Genomic DNA, 21889 nt, shown 5'->3' with positions numbered 1-21889 from the left:
TTCCCAACCCAGCCGGAGAAGAGATGGGAAGTATTCAACATTTTACGTGGCATAACTTTTTTTGCGGAGTGGGTGAGGAGAAGTGTGTATGTGTTGATTGTATTTGGCGTAGGTGCAGGTGTGCGTGCAAAAGGTGCATAGCAGATGTGTGTGAAGGTGGGCACACAGTAGGTGTGCAGGTGTATGCGCAGTAGGTGTGTGTGCAGAAGGCGTGCGCGCAGTAGGTGTGCGTGTGATGCTTTCCCGTGTAGCAGTAGCAGAATGTTGTGTTTCGGGAAGGCGCGGTCCGCTTTTGCTGGCTTGCCACGCCGGGGAGAACAGTCCCAACCTCACGTACAGGGCACAAGCTGTGTCGCTTCACTTCTAATAAAAACGTTCCGTTCAAGAAAATGTGTTTCTGCGTTGCGTGCCAAACACACACAGAAATCTTGGAGAACCTACGTAGCTCAGGGAATTAATCCCTCACGGGAAAGCCTTCCCTAACTAGAAATGGTGGAAAATATAATTGAAGCCGTAAAGGCCAGAAGCGGCGAGTTTGGTGTTGATTAGTTCCAAAAACATCCTAGAAAAGTCACAGAAACAAGCACGCCTCTCCTGTCGCCTGGTTGAGGAAGCCTGGCCGGCTGGCCACGAGAGGCTGTGGGTCTGTCACCCTGTGTGAGGCGGCTGGCCTGGACGGGGCAGCGGGGTGGGGCCCCGGGGTTCCCTGCTGCCGGCTCCAGTTCTGCAGGGGTCCTTCGGGTCCCCGGCAGAGGCTTGTCGTACGAAGCAACGTGGGTGCGAGTGGGCACAGGGCACCCGAGAGCTCGTCCTGGAGGGTCTTGGTCTCTTGTGAGCAGCACGGACAGTCGTTTCAGGCTTGGGGACGATGCGTCGGCGATGCTGGCTGTCGCTTCAGGCCCGTCGTGTGTCCTCCGACTGTCACAGACAGGTCGGTCTCACGCCGGGCAGTGGTTTGGGTGGGAAGGATATTAACCACGTTTCGCGAGAGGTTGGATGAAGTGATTATTGAAATGTAGTTCTACAGTATTTTATGAGGCTGAAGTGTTGTCGTCTTTGAGGGGCTCAGAGAAGTTGAGGCCGAAGGAGCTTTATAACACGCAAAGCGCTTCCAACCGTGTGGCCACACCGTGTGCTGGTGGAGCACTCACGGTCCTCCCTGAGCCCCTTTGGTTGATCTCGCATCAGAGTTTTGTGACCAGTCAAGGGAGGGGTCTTCAAATCAAGGGCAGGCCTTACAGTCAGTTTCACATATTCAGTTTCACATATGTTTAAGAGGTTGAATCAGATAGTTTTAATACCATCAGATCCACAGATTTTATTCATTTCTGTTCTCTGCAGCTCTTAGTACAGTATTGTTATCCGTTCTTAATGATTATTGATGAATGAATTCAGTAATAATTATTCCAGATTAGCTCTTAGTTAATTGTAAGATGGGCGGATGGAAGGCATTTCCAAACATTTTTAAGCTGTTTAGAAATGGAACGTATATTCACTGATGATTTTCATCATGAGTGATAGCCTGGAAACGTATGGGAGAATACTTATCTAATGCTTACAGCTCAGTAGGCTGAAAAATTGTGACTGCTGAGTAATTGCAAAATTCTCTTCGGTGGGATCCAACTTGTGGAAATTGTTGTGCATGAGGGAGGTGTGGTGATTTCTTTACGCTTTTCTCTCACCATCTTTTTAACATCTCTGTTTCTCGCTTGCGGGCCTGCCGTGTCACGGGTGGCACGTTCACGTGACCGGGTGGGCAGCCGGAGTCCACGGCCGGTGCCCGTGTACCGGGCGGTTCGGCTAATGACGCAGAGCGGCTGGGGAGCACGTGAGGGGTTCTTTAGGCCCGAGGCCCCCGTTCCAGGAGCCGTTCTAGTGGGACGGCTGAGAGGAAGCCAGGTCACCACCGCAGCCCTAGGAATGGAATTTCGGAATTTCTGCTGGCAGTGAGTTGGGTGGAAGGTGAGACTCTGGAAGCAAGATGGCCACTGATGCCGCTGTCATTGGACAGACGTTTCCCTTCTTCCTCATCAAAGAGGTTGGGAATGAAAGAGGGACACCCGTTAGGACATTCTGTTCCCCTTCTGACCAAACCTGGCACTTGCCTCGTGCAAACTCAGGTGCTCTGACAGGCCCCCGTGCGTGAAACCCGAGCCTGTGCCCCCAGCCTCCCTGTGGAAGGAGAGAGCTTAGTCAGTGGAGAACGTTCTCGGGAAGTCGGGTGGGAAGGCTGCCGTCGGCGTGCTGTCGGTCTTCAGGGTCTGGAGACCTCGGGAGCACGTGGTCATCCTGTGGGACGCTGAGCAGGGAGGAAGCGGGGCCATCGAGGACCCACCCCCCGGCCGTTGTGACAGCGAGAGGCCTGCCATGTGCCGAGTGTCGATGGGTAAGAGTCAAGAGCCCGCCTGGAGTCACACTGAGCCCTTGACCCATCAAATGACGAGATTACTACAGAAGAGAAAGTTTTGTTTTGTTTTGTTTTTAATGATTTTTATCTTTATTTTAGAGAGAGAGACAGAGCACAAGCAGGGGAGGAACAGAAAGAGAGGGAGACACAGAATCAGAAGTAGGCTTCCGGCTCTGAGCCGTCAGCACAGAGCCCGACGCGGGGCTCGAACCTGCTGACCGCGAGATCCTGACCTGAGCCGAAGTCAGATGCCCAACTGACTGAGCCACCCGGGCGCCCCCAGAAGAGAACGTTTTCAAGCACAGTAGAACTTCCCATTTGTTTTTAACCCACTTTGAGAGTGAACCGCTGAGTATTCAATCCATTGTGTGTTCATGAGGAGCCCTTGATGTAGAAATCCTAGATCCATTCCGACCACGGTGCCTGGTTAACAAATTCGCGCTGCTGCTTTAATGGTGAGCTGAATAACTTAACAGAATCCTACGTTGTCTCACTCGCTCATCTTGGGTACCTGAGGGACAGTGAGAACGCGGGTCCTTTGCTCCCGCCTCAGGAGCCCGTGATGTGCAGTTGTCCCGCTGGCAGAGGGGCCGGGCACACGGGACCACGCGGGCCGTGTCTGCAGATGCGGGAGGCTCCGCTCGGGACTCCGTGAGGATTAGGGTTAGAAATTTGCGACGGTCCGTAGCAGGGCCGGTGCGAATGCCAGTGTTAACGCTTTGCACGGTTCAAGGGCAGAGGTCAGCTTCTGACCCGGTAACATCACAGAGTCAGCGTGGTTTCCACCCTGTTCTGAGCGGCCAGAAAGGTTCCTGGTTTCCTCTCACACAGGTGAAAAGGGGAACACCTGGAAACACTTCGTGAAACACCACCGTGTCTCTTTTCTGTCCTCTGAGGATCGTCTGTAGTTCGAAGATGAAAGGGGCAACACGCCGCGGGGTTCGGGTGGGAGAGCGAGTGTAGCATCCGAGACCGTCAGGCTTGCGTGTGCGTGTGCGCGAGCAAGAGGGAGGCAGGGAGATGAGCCTCCTGAACTGACGGCTGCTCCGTGCACAGCATACATTAAGGAGGTGGAAAAACGATCGAGGAATTATTTTCTCGTGCGAACAAATACGGTCCCTTACTTTCAAAATCCAGGCCATTATTTCCTGTTGGCTCCCAAAGTAAAACAAAAAGCTTGGACAGCGACCCAGACTGAGTTTTAATTCTGTTTTTTCCTCTGTGCCTCTGAGCGTGTGCAGTTGCTCTCACCGGCGGTTCTCCCTCCCCGTTTCTGCGTCACGAGACGTACGCAACACTCGGCGTCAGGGACGGTCCCGTGCCCACCGTCAAGTTGGCCTGAGCCCTGAGTTGGGTGCTCTGGCTGGAGAAGAGTGAAGATGCATGTGTGCGGCTGAGTTTGCAGCGGAAGCCTGTGGAAAGGTAGCGGTCAGGGCGCGGACCCATGCCCCCCGTGATGGCTGCCGCTGCCTGTCCGCGGATGCAGCCGCTCCCCGGGAGTGGCGCCGGTAGAGTGACACGCGGACCGCCTGGGCCACACGGCCAGACGCGGGCTGCCAGCTGCTGGACACCGGGTGCGCCCGTGGTGTGCAGGGGTCTCGACGAGGTTCTGAGAGGGGCCGGTTAGTGGGCGGTTGGCTGAAGTAGGAGGGGAAACCTTGGCTCCTTAAAAATAGGCCTTCGTTGGGGCGCCCGGGGGGCTCAGTCGGTGGAGCGTCCGACTTCGGCTCGGGTCGCGATCTCACGGTGTGTGAGTCTGAGCCCCGCGTCGGGCTCTGTGCCGACGGCTCGGGGCCTGGAAGCCGCTTCTGTTTCTGCGTCTCCCTCTCTCTCTGCCCCTCCCCTGCTCATGCTCTGTCTCTGTCTCTCAAAAATGAATAAACGTTAAAACAAATTTTTTTAAAAAATAGGCCTTCGTGGGGTAACCAGTGGGTAAGTCTTTCTGAGAGAATTTTCTTCCATTTGGGGTGACGCCCTGTCGGCACCCGAGGGAGAAACGGTCTGTGATCAGAGGTGTTTTGGCAAACGCCCCATCCGGTGGCTGTTTCCGCCTCTCAATTAAGGCTGAGGTAGCAAGGATTTAGCTCAACGGTCCTCCTTAGCATTTCACAGTCCACTGAGGCTTTGAGGGTCCCAGGCCCACGTCATCCTCACTGTTTCCTGACCGTCTCAGTCACCCACACGTGATTGGATCAGGCCGCGTGGTGCGAGGGGCCGGGGGGGAGTCGGCGGAGCTGTGCTCTGAGCTGCTTCTGTTTGCTCGTGTTTCTGCTGGCCTGCGGTGCTGAGACAGAAGTTAGCCTCGGAGGCTCTGCTTCCTCCCTGGCAGAGTGCAGCTGATGGTGACAAGCAAGGTGACCTCCGTGCCAAATGCCCGCGCTGCGGACTCAGGCTGGGGCCCCCCGCCGGTCCTGCCGCCTTGGCGCAAACTCACTGGCTCTGATGGGCCCGCTCACCTTTAGGCTGAGCGATGATTGACGGGGGCCCTTCTGATGACCGAAATGTTACCTATGTGATCCGATAGCTATGGGCAGCGTGCAGGAGGACATCCTCGGGAGAGGACACGCTGGGGCCGGGCAGGACGCTGACGTCCCTGGTTAGTGGCTCCTCTCCTGTGGCTCCGCGTGGGTTTGGCCAGCGCACAGGTGCCGGGGGAAGGAGCCCAAGCTCCACGCCGCGGCCCAGCCGCGCCCTCAACCAGGGCACGGCTTCCGCTGCGTGGACTCCCCTCCGGAGGAAGTTCTCCCTGCCATCCGGTTATCTGTGGTGGTTTTCCGTCTCCAGGGCACGGTGGTGCCGCGAACACAGCCCGTGCTGTGCGTGGTGGAGGAGCGTGTGGTCAAGTAGGATGTGCCCTCGCTCCTCCTGAGCGTCCGCACTGTCCTCTCCAGAGGCAGCCCGCCCCCGGGCAAGTGTGAAGCTGCTATTTGGGTGGTATTTGACTTGGAGAAAGCGGGGAGAAATGCTCTACGCTGGAAGGTAACACGTTTGCGCTGCGTCTGACGCCTGGTGTCCGTTCGCCTCACCTCAGGTGTCCCCTCCACCGGGCTGTTCCGTGTCAGCGTCCTGCAGATGATCGTGGTCCCGGGAGGGCGCGGGTGGGCCAGGATGCAGGTCCCTGCTCCTGCTGAGTTGTTCAAGGTCGACCCTGCAGACCCTGGGCCACGACGAAAAGGCCCGTGTCCTTGCCTGTCTTTCGTTGTCCACTTTCTGAACCCCGGAGGCTAGAAACGAGGTGTCGCACATCAGAGGGCCGAGACAAACGCTCTGTGACACCCCTGGTCACTGTGCTCGGAGAGACCTTCTTCCTGGAGTTGGGATTCAGGGTCTTGTCGGAGGGGTTTTTCCTAAGTGGAACTTGAGATGCGTGTGGGCGAGGTCTTTGAGGAACATCGAAGAGCACGGTGCGTGTCTGTGACGTTCCTTCCGTTTAGAAGTCCTGGAAAATCAGCCCCCGTGGGTCTCGAACCCAAGGCTGATGTACCAGAGGTGCCCGTGGGTCCGCTGGTGGGTGTTTTCTTTCACAGCCGTCTCTGAACTCACCCGCAGCGCCTTGGCTGCCCTCTCACCCGGCTGGTCTTCTGGGGATTGGACAGTTCTTAAAATTCCGTCTCCTGAGGGCATCTTTCCCGTGTCCCTGGGAGGAAGGGGAGGTCTGCCCACTGTCTGCCTCTGTCTGCGTGTGGGCGGCTCTGACTACTGCCACAGACCCTGATGTCTCACAGGCCCGGAGGCTATCGGTCTCACATCAGGAGCCTCTGCCCGAGGGTCGCACCGCCTTCCTTGGCACACGCGTACGGAGATCTCCCCCTCCTAGAAGGGCACTAATCACGTCTCGGGGTTTCACCCGCCTGACCTGATCTCCGGACACCGTCACACGAGAAGTCATGGCTTCGACATAGGGATTTGGGGCGGGACACAAACACTCATCCCATAGCACCTGGTCTATTCCCGGAAAGGATTTGGGACATTGTGACGGATCTCTGGGGGTTTGTGGCTGCTTGTCCTCGGATGCTCGCTTGTGAGCAGACAGTACTCCTCCCGTACCTCACTTCTTCACCCTGGAGTTCTCAGACGCTGCCCCCAGTGTCCCGGGGGAGGGCTCAGGCCCAGGGGGGAGCAGGGTCCAGTGTTCGCCCTGTGCTGGTTCCGGGAGGAGCATGCCCTCAGCACATGCGGGGAGGTGCCTCTTCTGCAGGTTAACAGGGTAATGAGAGCGAGGTCCAGAACGGGCCGGTTCCTAGTGGAAAATTGGAACTTGCATCGCCTGTTTCGTCTTGATTTTGCCGGGTTTCTCACCATTGCCGTTAAGCAACGTGAGCAGCTTCAGAGTCCCGCCGGCGTCCAGCTGGTCTTGTCAGCAGCCCGGCCCTGCCGTCGTCTTGCCCGTGTGCCTCGGCCAGTGGCGTCTCCCGTGCGCCGGCCGCGTCTGTGGCCCGCCCGGACCCCCGTGCCTGTCTGCACGCTCGGGGGCACCCGGCTCTGCCAGTGGGGAGAAGCCTGTGGGTTGGCCCTGTGGGAGGGCCGGGGAGAAGGCTGCCCCCCCGAGCCACCCGGAGGCCCTGCGTGTGAGCGCCCGGCAAGGGTGGGGGACAAGAGAAGAGCCGTCGGCACGTTCTGTGGAAGGAAGGGGCCTGAGCTCCGTCAACCGGAGGCTTGACCGGGCGGCCCTGGGCATGGGGTTACTGTGATCCAGCCGAGGGTCTGAAGGTCGGGAGTCTGTTCCCGAGCTACCACCCCACAATCAGCGCCCCCCGCCGCGTGGTTTACACAGCAGTGTGCTCTCTCACAATCGGGCGGCCTTGGGTCTACTATTCATCGGGACTGCGTTCCTTCTGGAAGCTCAGGGGGGCATCTTGCCTGCCGCTCCTGGGGGTTCCAGGCATCCCTGGGCTGCGGCCACATCCCTCCACCGCCTCCTCTCTGGTCACGTGGCACCCTTCTTCCCACGTGGTCCAAATGTCTCTCTTCTTAGGAGGATGGGTACTTTTGGATTGGGGCCCGCCCGACTCCCATGCGACTTCTGCTTATAGCTTAATCTCATCCTCCCGGATCCTGGGTCCACGTTTTATTTACTCGCTTTTTAAAGTTTATTTATTTTGAGAGAGAGCGTGCGCAGGGGAGGGGCAGAGAGAGAGGGGAGGAGAGCGTCCCAAGCAGGCTCCACGCTATCAGCACGCCATCAGGGCCACGTGTGGGGCTCGATCCCACGAACCTGAGATCGTGACCCAAGCCGAAGTCAGACACCTAACCGACCGAGCCGCCCAGGCGCCTCCACGTTTACAGGTCCCCACGTTTACAGGTTTACAGGTACTGGAGCTCAGGATGTGGACGTTCCTTTTGGGGGACACAGATGGACCCGCCGCGTCCCTTCTCGGACCCACGTGCCCTCGAGGTGTGTAGCGACCGGAGGTCCGGGCCGCGGAGCAAGCCGCTGTGAGGTGCCGGCGTGCGGTGACGTGCTGGTGCGGCGGGGCCTTGGGGAGCGGCCTGAGCCTGCCCGCCGTGCGCGCGTGGCCGTCCTTTGGGGAACACGCGGGGACGTGTGGCGGGGGCCGATTTGCATGTGCCTCCCGGTGCCGGAAGTCAGGGTGTGCTTTGGGACTGGGCTGTGGGGGTCGGGGCCGGACGGGGGCGAGGTGTCCGTCCCTAGACGTTCTCTGCTTGGTGTGCGGTAACCCTGGCTCGGCAGGGAGAGCCGTTTCTGAACCTTGCTTTGCGCAGAATGAAGACGCCGGGCCGGCTGGGGCCACGGCACCGGTGTGAGGCACGTGCAGGCGCGCGTTAGCGGGCAGCTTGTGTGCGTGTCTCCTCCGTGACAGACTGTTCGCGTCTCCCTGCGGACGCGCGTGCGCCTGTGACAGGCACCGTCCGGGTCCTGGTCTTTCCCTCCAGAGCCTGCGGGCCGCACCCTCCCTGTGCCATCTCTGGCTTCCCCGGAGCTGGCAGGTGTTAGTCGGCATTTGCAGCTCCCCTGAGACACAGATGCTCACGGACGCTTCCCACAGAATTGAGCCCAGTAGGAAGGTGGCATCGCTCCCTCTCGTTCTTTCTTTGGCCACACGGTGAGCACCGCGAGAACTTTGCTTGTTCCGTGCCGTGAGTTTCTAAATCCGCGAAGTGACCGGAGCCACGGGAGCGGGAGCATGGCCGTGGCTGCCGCTTCAGCTCGTCACGGTCGCAGGGTGTGCAGGTTGGCAGGCCGGGTGCCCCCAGGCTCCCCTCCCTTTCCCGAGTGGGTGTGACCGTCGCTGCGCCGGGTTGTCGAGTCACGAGATACACGGAACTGTCTTCTGTGTCGCCTGCTCCCCGTCCACCCCGTGCGCCCCTTCTAGAAGCCAGGGGCCTGGGACCCACGGGGAAAACTGGAGGTCTTTGGACTTGACTTTGAATCATTACCCTCCCCAGCCCCCACCCCGCCCCAGTCTACTAGGAGGTTGTAAGACACGTGGTTAAGATTTGGTCCCAGGAATGCTGTCCTACCTGGAGCGACGGGGGACGTGTACCAAGTGTCTCCAGACGCCCGTCTCTGCTTTACCGTGTTTCTTCGGGTTTTGCTTTGCTTTCTCCCCAGATTGCGTTGGAGGTTTGGGCTCCGATGCTGGAACAAGCCGCAGAGCAGGCGGCACAGACTCTTTATTGCTGCCTGCCGCCTAGCGTCCTTACGTGAGCGGGGTCTGGACGCCGGCCCCTGGGGCCCTCCGACCCGCAGGCCTCCGAGGAGCTTTCTCTGCAGGTCTGAGGAGTGACCCCGGAGGAGCGGTGTTCTGCGTCTGCCCGCGACTCCCTTCTGTTGGTGCTCATTTCTGACCGTCTACTCACGGCGACTCGGTTCACGAAAGCACTCAAAATGGAGCCTGGGAAACAGGAGTGTTCCCGTCAGGGGTTTAAAGGCTTAAGGATGATCATTTGTTTCTGGCGTTTGCTGTGCAAATGTACGAGAAAGATGTGGGGCTGGCGGACCTCCCGGCCAGTGGTGCTTGGGGACATCCTTGGGACAGGCTGACGGACCTGGTTCTCAGCTCCTTGTTTTCCTGTCACCGGGAAGCTACTTCTTGCCTTCACATTTAGATTTGAAAAGATTGCTCTCCTCGAGTCTGTTTCCTTAACAAGCCGGATGCCAAAGCGAATGACAAAAACAAGTAAGCGACCTTGTGTTCCAAGACACCTTTGGATTTCCTGGCCTCATCTTTGTTCCTGGCCACACACACTTAATTAGTCAGAAGTGGGTCTTAGGTTTTGTTTTGTTTCATCTGAGCACATTCCGGCTTGGATTTGGAATTTTGTATCTAAACATTACCGAAAAGTCCTTGGACTTCTTGAGTTTATTTTAAGTTTGTAGCTGTTTTGTATTATTTCATTTGGGCATTAAACAGTCTCACAGTTGGCACCATATAGAGGGAAACCGGATGGGTGCCCTCCAAAATCCGGTGCTCTTGGATCCAGGAGTCCCTCCGGAGGGTAGGCTGCTTCAGACGCATTCCCTATGCCATTAATGGTCCCTCGTCTGCCAGTGACGGGCCTGTCTCACTACTGTGCGGGGAAGCCCTGTCCGTGAGGCTGGGAAGGCGGCAGGTGCGTGCGTTCTCCGCGGGTTGGCCGCGGGGCGCTCCCAGGTCAGCCGCAGGAAGCCTGGAGGGATGCTTTTGGCTGCTGGCCTGGGAGCTCGCTGCATTCCTGTTAGATTTTTCTATATTCCCGACCCTGTTGGAAAAGGCCACAAACACCAAGGGGGGAAGGAGCCGGGAGCTCACCATGGGAGACGTCCCGCTCATTCTAGGGCAGGAGGGAGGCGGCGGTGCTGGGCTCTCGCCCCCCCAACAGGGCAAGGATGGGCTGCGCACTTGCGGTGGGTTCGTGGTGGGGCGCCACCGTGATCCGTGCGACAGTGGCACGTGACCTCATTTTTGCTGCTCTGTATTTTCGATTTGACGTAACTAGGCTTTATTCCTCACCAGTTTGAAAGCAGGTCCAACTGTACACATCGTGTCTCCGCCTGCTGTGTGTTTCAGGCGGCTGCTGGAGCTTTGAGCTGCTCTCTAACCATGGCAGGCAAATGAGATTCTTGTGTGATTGATTTCTGTAGTGTTTTTACTTTCACCCGCTTCACGTGAAGCGTGTTATCCTAGTAAATCACAGCTGCGGCGGGGGCACGTGACAGAGCGGACCGTCCCCTGCCCCCTGGCCTCCTTGTGAGTGGCTCCGGCTGAGATCCTCCCCGAGGCCCTGTGGGGTGCCACCTGCCGGGCCCTCTCCTCTTAACCACTGTCTCTGTGCCTCTCTGTATGCCCTGGTCCCAGCCTGCCTTGCGCTGGTCACCGACACCTTTCTCTGCCCTGACTGTGGCCTAGAAAGGAGGGGTCCTGTCCCAAGCCCTGCTCGGTTAGTGCGGCTCATTCTTTGATTGTCACACGGCACTAGGTGAAGGGTAGACTGATGTACTTGTCGGTCGGTGGGTTTCCCTCCTCGCGCCACAGGGGTGCCGGCCAGTCAGTGGTCGTGACGTGCCCTCTGTGCACAAGCTCACGGAGGTTCTTTCGAACCTGCTCTTAATAAACGTGTTCCGGTGGCTGGGAAACCGGTGATCTGTAACTTGGCCGTCCTCCGGTCCGACCTTCTAGACCTTCTCCTCCTTCGTCCTCCCTTCAGGGCGAGAGCAGACTCTGCCGCGTAGGTCCAGGTCGTGGATTCTGTTTTGTGGCCCCGGGTGAGATGAGGCCCCCACGTCTGCCTGCCGGACTGCGGTGTGACAAGGAAGCCCTGAGAGGCCGGCTGGCTGGGCTTGGGAGGGAGCTCCCCACGGGCAGAACAGTCTCTTGCCCGCTCCTTCCTCCCTGTGTGTTTTCTCCCTCAACCTCCCCTTAAGAGAGCTTTTCCAAATTTTGAGGACTACCTGAAAAGCGTCGCAGATCGCTTCTGTGTGGCGACGTCTCTCTGCCCGTGGCAGAGCCGCGGCCGGGGTGCCGATGTGTGTGGAGGTCAGCCCGTGGTGGGGGACGTGCCCTCCGAGGAGCCGAGTGTAGCTGCAAGGGAAGCCGGTGAGCAAGGCCAGGCCGGGGCGGTGGCCCGGGTCCCGGGGGCGCCTTCCCCACCCAGGGCTGCTGGAGGTCGGCGTGCGTGAAGCCGGCCTGGAAGACGCTCTGTGATCCGGGTCTCGGTGGAGCCTCCCCGCACAGCTTCTCCGCAGCCAGCCCGGCTCCTGACGCAGCCCCCCCAGCAGCCTTTCCGTCCCCCGTGGTCCCCAGAGAAGTTGTCCCCCTGCGGGGCTCTTGCCGCCTCCCTTTCTCCTGGGGCAGCGCGGTGCCCCCTTCCGGCCACGTCCCCAGCCCTTGGCTTTGAGGTCCCCGCGGTGAGCAAGGGCAGGGCGCTAAGTGCCCGGAAGGCCTTTCCCACCAGTCCTGTGCGCGTTGACTTGGCCTCATTCCCGACTCGGCCGTCAAGAGCCACCAGTGCGGGCACGTTGAGCAGGTGTGGTGTTTGGAACGAAGTCTCAGGTGGAAACGTTTTCCTGTCTTTACTTTCACTCGCCAGCCAGGCTGGGGATGTGCCTCCTTCGATACCATGATGAAGCACGTTCGATGCTGCGGTTTCTGACGTTCCAGTTCTTACGATTTACTCAGTCGTGTGGCCCGTGTGAAAAGTCACCTCGTTGGCAGTGCTGACAGGGAACAGTTCGCCCTCAGGAAACCGTAACCTGCCCTCCATCGAAGGGGTGGTGGCTCACGGCCAGAGCCAGAGTCAGACGGAGCCTCGCCTGGAAACGGCCCCATGACTGCGCGGCTTTCATGAAAACATAGTTGCGATCTGACCCTAAACCGGCGTAGTCAGGGATCTTTTGTATCGCGCAGCGGTGACTGCGTTAACCTCATGCTTTAGCTCCCGGGTTTCAAAACGTCGTGTGGTTTTTAAGTTCAGTCTGGGGTGCGGCAAAACCATGCTAAGTGGGGGTGGCTTCGCTGCACGGGTCTCCCGCTCCGGCCCCTCCTCCCGCCTTCTCCCCCCACCGAAGGGCACCGAGGACACCGTAAATGTCTGTGCGGCTTTGAGAACTTACCACCGAGTGCTTTTCGTCTTTTCCCCGTTCTGGTCTAGCCGTCGTGAGGCCGAGTTGCCGCCCCTGTGCGAGCCCTCCCCTGAGCCACACACCTGTTCGCGTGACTCCGCCAGTTAGAGGAGAGGGAGTGGGGGCCACCCCTGCCACGTGGGGGGTGGAGGTACGGAGCTCAGCAGGACCGGGTCCTCTCTCTGACCGTGAGCAGTCCGGTGGAGAGTAAGTCCCGGGAAGAGAAAACGTGAATGCTACGGGGTCTTTGGTTTTCTCTGTTTTTTTCAAACCCTTCCTTCAAACACTCGTTGGTACGAATGGCTCATGATTATGGTGGAAGGGAGCCGTCGTCGTTGTTGGGTCAGCCCTTGGAAGTGGGAGGCCAGCTCCTTGGAAGGAGACGGCCGAGGAGAGGCCGGCGTGTCGTGCGAGTGTGGCTGCGATGACCGGTGAGCACACGCCTGCAGGCTCACGCCGGAGGCTCGTTCTCTCACGGTCTGGAGGTCACAAGCCCAGTGTGGGCTCACGGGGCTGCGGTCAGACTGTCACGGGGCTGGCTCCTCCCGGAGGCCCCAGGGGCGAATCGTTTCCTGTCTGCCCCAGCCTCCAGGCCTGCCGCTCCCTTGGCGGGTGGCCCGTCCCCGTCCCCCGTCTCCCGTCCCCCGTCCTCCAAGCCAGCGGTTGGCCCCTCTCTGCCCCTCCGCAGCTGGGAAACGTGGTGTGTGACGTGGGGCCCACCTGTTGCCGCAGGACACTCCCTGTCTCCGTGTCCTCGCCTTTGTCCTGCCTGCAGGTGCTTCTGCCACGTCTAGGACGTGGTTAGGGTTAGGATCTGGGGGGTTCATCTTCCTGGCACAACTGGCTGGTATTAAAACACGACACTGCCCGCAAGTGGTTTCTGAAGACACACGAGGAGGGGTGGTTGAGAGCCGTCTGCCGTCTTCTTTTCTAAGAGTTGAACTCATCTGTGTTTTTCCAGCAGCGGACGCATCGTTACAGTAATAGAACTTTTGCTCGTCAAAAACTACAGTGCCGTTTAAAAACCACGGACTGTGTTTTTATACAGACTGCTGGAGATCTGTATCCGAGCTCGCCTCTCCCGGGCTGAGCAGCCCCTTCCTCTCTCTCAGTGCCCTCACCCTCTTCCTCAGCTCTGACCACTGGTGCGGGAGGCAGTCGGGCCGGTCGGGAGGCACGGTCATTCCCGCCCTGCTGTGGACCGCCGGCAAGCATCCGTGATCCCGTGGACGCATCGTTTGAAGGGGGGTGGGATGCGACCCCGGGTATAAACACGCAGGGTTCACGGCAGCTCCCTCGTGAATGCAAAGCCACGGATGCCCTCACCCCTACCTCCCCGTCCGGCCTGCGGGGCAGCGAGGCGGTGGCCCACCTGCCCAGCTGTTGGGGGGGGGGGCGGTGGGAATTGGGCCTGGGGGTGGGGTCACTCACAAGTGGTGGGGTCACCCAGAGCCCATCCCCCGGGGCCTCATCTGCCCCTTCCTGTCGGCACGGCCTACAGTGGGTGTCCCGGGGACTCGGGGCCTCCCGTCACCTGGGGGTTCCCCTCCATCAGCGTCTCGGACCTCCCTCCCGATGGCAGCTCCTCACCCTGAGCCCCTCTCCGTACCGCCCGCAGCCGTGGGGTCCCTGACTCAGGCACGTCTCCGCTTTGCTTCATAACTGCGGGCGTCCGCTGCCCCGTTTCTTTGTGTGCCTGGCTCTTGAGCACTCTGGGGGCTCCCGGCGGATGCGGGTCGAGGACGTGCCGCTGTTTTCTGTCCCCTCCGGGCTGCCTTCAGGCTCTGCCCCCGAGAACCTCAAAGAGCAGTGGTTTCTGGGAGGTGTCCGCGGCTCCTGCCTCTGTCCCACGTCCCTCTGCCTCCTTGCCCCTCTCTCGGCACCCTCGGCCCCGTCCCTGAGCTCACTCGTGTCCGGTGTGTGGGTGCTTGAGGGGGTCACTTGCACGCGTTGCACAACTCGGTCACGCCGCGCGCGCCCAACGCTCACACTCGCGCCGTACAGGCGCTGGGTTGCCGGTCGGATGTCATTCCAGGGCCATTCACGAGACAGACGGGCCCCGCGGTGTGGTCCTGGGCCCGTCCCCCGTGGTTCACGTGGTCACGGCGGAGTGGCTCCGGTGTCCGTGCTGACGGGGTCTGCTTTGTGTCTCCAGGTGCTGCAGGGGGCCCAGCTGATAGCCGTGGCCTCTTCCGACCCTGCTGCCGCGGGCGTGGACGGCTCACCTCTCCAGGGCAGCGACATCCAGGTCCAGTACGTCCAGCTGGCTCCGGTGACTGACCACACCGCTGCAGCTCAGGTGGGTCCCACCCCTCGTGGAAGCACACACCCTGTCGGGATAGGTCCCGGGGCTTCTGCAGCTCTGAGCACGACCTGGGCGTTTCTCCTTCTGATGTCCCCCCGCGAGCAAGGTCCGTTGTCACGGAAAGGCACGTGACTTGGACACGGGCACCGACGTGGGCGGTAGTTTTTGTAAGTGCCCGAAGCAGTGAAGGCGAGGGCTTGGTTCCCGGCCCACGTGCCACCAGGTGTCCATCTGTAAGATCAGGGGCCAGCGTCCGGCTGTGCCTCTTGACCCCACGGGGCCAGCTCCCGGGGACTGCAGGACGAGAGGGTCCCTGTTTACCCGAGGTCTCGCTGCTGCTCTGAGAGTGGCAGGGCCCAGAGGTCAGCACTCGTGCAGACAACAGGCTCTGCCTTTGTGGCCTTTGTGGCTCGGCCTTGACCCTTTCCCAGGGGCGGGTTGTGGGTCCTTGTCCCCAGTGGCTCTTCTCTGTGGCACAGATGCAGGATGGCGCTTCACTCGGTCCTGAGGGGCCCCGTCTGGCCTGGTTTCCAGCCTCCCGCCTGGGCGCCTCCTGCGTGGCAGCCGAAGGCCTCGCTGGGAACCACACGGGCATTGGGGCCCAGGGTTCCCTCCGCTCAGTTTGTGCGTACTCCACGCACCGTCTGATGGGCTGAGCGCTGGCTCCCCGGCCCCCACCTCCCGTCCCAGAAACCACTCGTCTCCGTGCTCTCCTAGAAGCACAGGAAACGGTCTGGACACGTCCCGAGATGTCAGATAAGGGGGCTGCTGCTTGGGGATTTGACACGTTTATAGAGCTGCCCCCTGGTGAGTGCGCTTGGCCGGATGAACACCGTGAACGACCTCTCCTCGGATCTCCCGGGTCTGGGGAGCCAGGCCCGGGCCCCCCACGCTAGGGCCAAGAGCCCACTGGAGGCCCCCTCGAGGGGACGGCATGCTCTCGATCCGATGGGGCGACTGTGTGTTTGTGAGAGTAACCTAGGACGGGTCCCCGGACCGCGGGGGTCGCTGGCACAAAGCTCAGGCCGCGGGTGGCCCGCGTTCTGAAACCTCGCGGGCCTTCCTGCCGAGCCCAGGCCGAGATCACCTCTGACGCAGGACTCCCGTCTGCCCCGAGCGTTGGCCGGTCGGCTCCTGCCGGCCTTCTCGTACGCCCTGCCATTCTCTGGGCCCGCTCCTGTACTCCTGCATCCCGGCACTGAGGAGCGGTGTGTGTCCCGATGCCACGGGCCTCTGACGCGCGGAACCGAGGCCCCGGATTTCCACGCGGCCCTCTCCCCTCTCGCGCTCCGCTCGGGCCCCGTGCCGGTGCCGTGTGTCTGCTCGGCTCTCGGCAGGAAGGAAAATTCTTCTCTGCTTTCCTTGCAGCCTCATGAGGTGGTTGCCGAGGAATGGGGTTCAGCGGAGCCAGCCAGGGTGCTCGGGGCGACCTCGTGTCCGGGTGGCCGGGCGCTCTTGGGAGACCTCGGTTTTTTACCTCCTAATGCGCGGCGAGGCCCCAGCTGGCAAACGCGGTTCCTGGAGAAGGCGCCGCCTCTCCGCCTCTCGGTCCCCACCACCCACCAGGCCACCCCGGCCACTCCCACGTGAGGGGCCACCGCAGCCCGGTGTGGCTTTTGTGCAGCGGTGACCGCAGCGGCCCATCGCACCCTGGACGTGAACCAAGAAGGGTTGGATGCGACCGGGAGCCCACGGTGTCGGGGGATGAGGTGGCATTCTCTCTGGCTGGCCCATTTCGGTGGTTTGAGCATTAACTTGTCCTAGAAGAGAGAGCCCCCCTGCAGGCCCGCCTTGTCCCACGCCGGGTGGCTCGTGTGATGCCCCGTGTGGTCGTAAGCGGGGTCATTGCACGAAGGCGGTTCTCCTCCCCGCTGCCCAGCAGTTGCAGAAGGGTCACACGGCGTGCGCCACAGACCGGGGATGCCGTGTGCCGAGCTGTCTCACCGGCCCGGGTTTGCGGTCATTTGACACATCTCAGAGTGGAGGAAGGCCGTGTCCATCTTCGCTCTTCGCCGCCCTGGGCTTCCTGTCTGTGTTCTTGGTCTACATTCCTGCCTGGCCGGTCTCAGGACCCACTTAGCGCGTCTGTATAAGAACAGGCCAGAGAATGAGGTTTGCACCCACTGGGGTGTTTTCCCCGTAGCAGACCCCACTCGGCATGGGCTTGAATAGTCAGCGGGTTACACGGCAGCAGGGTGGCCCCAGGCCCGGCCCCCCATGCATGTCCCCGGAGCCCGCTGCTCCTGTCCCCTCACCTTCCGTGGCCCCGCTGGTGCCTCACACAGACGCGACCACGTCTGCAGAGGGAAAGGGCTCCTGTTTCTTCGTCAGCACCAAGGCCTCCACTCCTGTAGGTTTCCTCTCGGTTCGGGTTTGCCCATCAGAACGGGGTCACATACCCGAACTCGCTCCTGGAAGAGATGAGAGTCCCCCAGGAGCCCCCCAGGGGCTGTAAGAGCCGTCAAGCTCCTGAGAGGATGGGCTTCTCTTGGGCAGGAGGCCAGGGCACTGGCCCCATGGAACAGCCAGTAGGAAGGGCAGTGAGTGCCTGTGCCCAGGCAGGTGCCCGAGTTCTCACCTTTGTGGGTGCCCAGGGCTCCCCGCTGCGTCCGTCCCCTCAAACGTCTCGAAAGTTCTGACTCGTCTGCTTGGAGCCCTTTCTCTACGTTTCCTGCCCGAGACACAGGTCCGGTGCTGCGTTTTGAGAACACAGGAGAAGGGAGGGGTCCTCATCAGAGCGTGGGTGTCCCTGAATCCCAGGCAGGTCCCCACCTCATCTGTGCTCCGCCTTCTGTTTGCCTGGGTCCAAAGCTGCCTTTCTGGTTTTTCAAGGGTGGGGAAGGACTCTCGCTCCCGCAGGGGCCTCTCTGCCCGGCCTGCAACCCACCCTTCCTCCTCTGCCTGCAGCCGCCAACACGGCTGAGTCCACTTTCCCAGAAATTTCCCAGAGATGTGTGGTCGCCTCCGCTGTGCCTCGCAGGTTCATGCTCTGGCCGTTCTTGCCCGCCCTCGGTCCTGGGCTCCGTGGGCCGTGTGGCCCATGCCCGCGCCACGTCCTTCCACTGCAAGGGCCCCTCCCGCTTTCAGGACGCACCGCGTGCAATGTCATTTGATACTCGGATTTCAAAACCGAAGCGTTAGTCTGCGGTAAGAGCTGCAGGGGGCTCCTGCCCGCCAGCGTCCGTGGCTGCCTGCCTCTTTCTGCCTTCACGCCCGCACGCCTGGCCTCTGCAACCAAGTTTCCTGCCAGGGCAGCCGGAAACCCACCTCTGAGGGTCCGATCTTTGTGACGTTGCCTTGGCCAACGGCGTAGGGGAGCCTGAAGAACAAACCCAGTCATTCTCTGTTTCGGGGCTTGTTCGGGATGATTGAGCTGGATGATTGGTGACTTGCTCCAAGTCGTATTTTTCCCTTTATCTTAAAACTGTGAATGTGCGCTTAAGGTCCTTTTAATATCTGTAGATCATTGATTAGAACTTCTCTCGTGAAGGAGAGAAAGGTGACTGCCCCCGAAACGTTTTCTGGAACGTTGGAGCAGTTTTTATGAGAAGGCAAAACGGTGACCGAAACTCTAGGTAAATAGGACGGGTTGAGTACTCCAAAGGCATTCCCCAGTGATGCGCAGGGGTGGGACTGGGAAATTAGCACAGAACCTCGTTGGGCCACAGAGCACGTGTGGGGAGGGTCGGTGGGTAAAGAGGGGCCGCGGCCCCTGGGAGAGTCTTCTCCCAGAGCGGTGAACCTACGACTCTTGGCCCTCTCTAGCCCCGTTGTGTGTGTTTGTTCCGTGCGCGAGAGCCATTGGTGTTCTGTGACCTGTGAGTGACCTGGATGTGACCCGGACTTGCGTTGGTGGGTACTTTTATAGAAAGCCCTCCTCTCTCCCCTCTTGCAGACGGCTGAGACCCTGCAGCCCACCCTGCAGCCGGAAATGCAGCTTGAGCATGGAGCGATCCAGATCCAGTAGGCGGGCCGGGCCACCCACCCACAACAGAACCTAAGGCAGAGCCGCTGCCGTGCTCAGCGCTGGCCCCGGCCAGCCACCCTGTTGTCCACGCGCCCTGGTCCCATGGCTTTGCACGGAGGTGACTGCACACGCTCTGTTCGAGTGCATCTGAAAGCCTCACCCGCCGGGGAGAGTGTCCCAGTGCATACAAGGTGACAGTAACGGCCGCTGCCCCTGCCGGAAGGCCCTTACTTTTTGTCCCACTGTCGGCGTCTAGAGGAGAGTGGGGAAGCACAGCGTGCGTTGCATCGAGTACGTGCGGAAAATCAAGAACTACGATATTTTTCTCTGTTCAAACAGCTTTTTTTAATTTGCTATGGTGTTTATAACAAAAAAGAAAATTGAAAAAAAAAGTGGAGTAGCAGAAGCCTTTTGCTGTGTGCTCTGTTCAGTGTAACGAAAATAGGTATTTGCAGAAGACAACTAACGATTTTGATGGAAACATTGCTTACCTACTTTTCTAGGGGGGAATGCTCTCAAAACTGTTAATTATGCATTTCTAATGAAATAAAATGTATTTATGACCACAGCAGCTTTGTATCCTTTCCTCTTGAGAGGTGGTTCACCCTGAGGCTGGCCTCATTCCTGGCGGGTGCTTGGGAAGTCACCCGATAGGCCCTTTCAGCCGTGCTGACGCCGGAGGCAGGGTCCTTGTCAAAGAAAGGGTCGTGGCTGTTTCTTGCAGTCCGGTGTAATGGGGCCCGGGAATGGCTTCCCCAGATGCCAAGCACCGCGCCATGGCACGCCCCCTCTCGAACACGGGTGCCCCTCGGGACCGCGTGAGCCTGTCTCGGGGTTGGGGGAGTTTCCGCAGGCTGACTGTGCTGGTGAATGACACGGGCCTCTCCCAGCTGTACGGAGTTACAGCTCTGGGGATCCTTAGGGAAACTCACACCCAAAGAAGCATGCTCTAGCGTCTGTATTTTAAGAAGAAAGAAAGTTCCGAAACCGAAGTCCCAGCGGTGCTTCGCATGACGTGTCCCCGGCGGTGTCTGGGCCGCTCGGTCCCCTCCGTTCTGGCAGTTACCCTGGCGGCTCCGGGAGATTCCCACCAGGAAGTCGTGTTCACCTACTCGGGCGCGCTCCGAGTTGTCATCTCAAACAGTTGGTATCTATCTCCCACACCACCCCGTTGGGGGTTGCCGCGCCGGGTAGTTTAGACCAGCGCCTGCTAAGGGGTGACGCCGGGCTCGGGCAGCAGCTCCCGGGAGTGGGGCGGTGCCTCCGCGTGCCACGCCTCCATCCACCCTCCAGGGACGAGCAGAGCACCGTGGGGGGTGAGGACAGTCCCTGGGAAGGGCCATCCTCCCGCAGATGGGAACGGGAGAGAGGACCGGCTCCACAAGGCTGGAGAAAGATCCCGTTCATGCGTCTGCAATCCCGGAAGGAGGTTAGGGAAGAAAGATGACGTTTACAGGATTCCGGACACAGAGCAGATCCCAAGGAGAAGTAAAAGGACGCTAATGCTTGCACGCCCACACATCGTTAAAGGCAGAGTTCACTCTGAAGGCAGCCGGAGAGAAAGGACATTCCCCCCGCGGTGGGGTGGCTCCCAGCAGCAGCACGGGCCACCTCTCCACGCCCACCGGAAGTCGGGAGCTCAGGCTGCTGTCAGCAGGGCACTGAGAGAAAGAACTTCTCGACGCCAAATTGAGCGTTCACTAAAACTGAATGTCATTCAGGGATACTGGGGACAGTCGCCATCGGTCCCGGCGTGTCCGTGCAGGGGTACGGCGTTCGTACACCCGAGAGAATTGAAAGCACACGGCCACACGTAAAAACATGTTCACAAATGGTCGCCGTGGTGTCATTGCTCACGGCCCAACAGTGGAGACAGCCACGTGTCTCTCGGCAGATGAGTGGGTAAGCTGAATGTGACCTGGCCACACACAAAATGAATTTTCTTTGGCCATAAAAAGGAATGAGGGTCGGACGTGGGTTATAACACAGGCGAGCCTCAAGAACATCCTCCCGAGTGAAAGAAGCCAGACACAGTAGGCCACACATCCCAGGACCCCGTTTCTGTGAACCGTTTCGAACAGGCCAGTCGGCAGAGGCAGGAGAAGCAGATCACTGGGCGCAGGGGCCGCGGAGGGGAGAGATGGGCAGTGACTGCTCGTGGGGGCGGGCTTTTGTGTGGGGTGACGAGAAGGTTTTGGAATTCAGTGGGGATGTTGGCCCAGCTCTGTAGATACACCAAAAGTCACTGAAATATACACGTAAAAGGGTGAAATTTTTGGCATATCAGTTATATCTCAAAGCCATTAAAGAATTGGATGGCATTTCAAAAACCTCTCATAAACAAAATGAAGGTATTACCTACAGATGATCCCTCCCATAAAGGAAATTGCAAGGAATTTTCTTCAAGAGCAAGAATGTAGACCCAGGAGGAGGCACAAACGGTAATAAACACAGATAATGTCTAAGTGCCCTGCCTAAAACCGTCTGACATTGAAATTTTCAAACACGATAAAATACTGGAGAAAATTGCCTTGTAAGTTGGGACAGGCAGGAAGGAGCTAAACTTTTAAAGCCCCTTTTTATTGCCCTGGAGACAAAGGATCAAGATCCTGTACGGTTTTAAGATGCCAGGCTTAATATCCTTGACAAACATTTAAGAAACGCAGTATAGAGGAAGTGTTAGGCGTGGGGTATCTGAACAACGTGCTGAAGAAACTCAGCCGAGCTGACGGCAGAGCGCTGCGTCCAGCGGTCGAAGAGTGCGCAGTCTGCCCGCGTGCCAGACCATAAAGAAGGTCTCTACAGACCGCCCAGGACTGAGATCCTGCCGCCTGCAACTCTCTGACCACGTGGGATTAAGTTAAAAGTTAATGAGAGGAAAGGAGTATGTGTGCAAAGGTTTGCAGATTAAGTAATGTGCTTTTAAAATCACCCGTGGGTCAAATAAATGGAAATCGGTATTTTTAATTACCAATTAAAAATGGCAGGTTGACATATCAAAACTTGTGCAACACGTTGAGAATTGTGAGTTGGTTTAGAAAAGGTTTATATTTCCTTCTGATACGTTCCCAGAACTGGGGCTCCTGGGCCCTACAATCATTTCTTTTCTACCTTCTTGAGGAACCTCCGCACTGTTTTCCTGAGCGG

The 21889-nt window shown here is 59.2% G+C and overlaps 1 protein-coding gene across 5 annotated transcripts in view; it reads left to right on the top strand.

The window, feature by feature from the left end:
* LOC115502058 (BTG3 associated nuclear protein) overlaps nt 1-19310 on the top strand; it is a 114333-nt gene extending 95023 nt beyond the window's left edge. For all 5 annotated transcript variants that reach the window (XM_030297234.2, XM_030297233.2, XM_030297232.2 and 2 more), the window contains 2 exons: nt 14626-14769; nt 18671-19310. In XM_030297234.2, coding sequence (XP_030153094.1) covers nt 14626-14769; nt 18671-18742 — 216 coding nt within the window. In that variant the 3' untranslated portion in view covers nt 18743-19310. The remainder of the gene's footprint in view (nt 1-14625; nt 14770-18670) is intronic.
* The last annotated feature ends 2579 nt before the right edge of the window (nt 19311-21889 follow it).

The sequence above is a fragment of the Lynx canadensis genome, chromosome E2 (assembly GCF_007474595.2).
Source record: "Lynx canadensis isolate LIC74 chromosome E2, mLynCan4.pri.v2, whole genome shotgun sequence".
NCBI classification, from domain to species: Eukaryota; Metazoa; Chordata; class Mammalia; order Carnivora; family Felidae; genus Lynx; species Lynx canadensis.
Note: the sequence above shows the minus strand (reverse complement) of the source record. Positions and strands in the feature narration are given on the sequence as shown.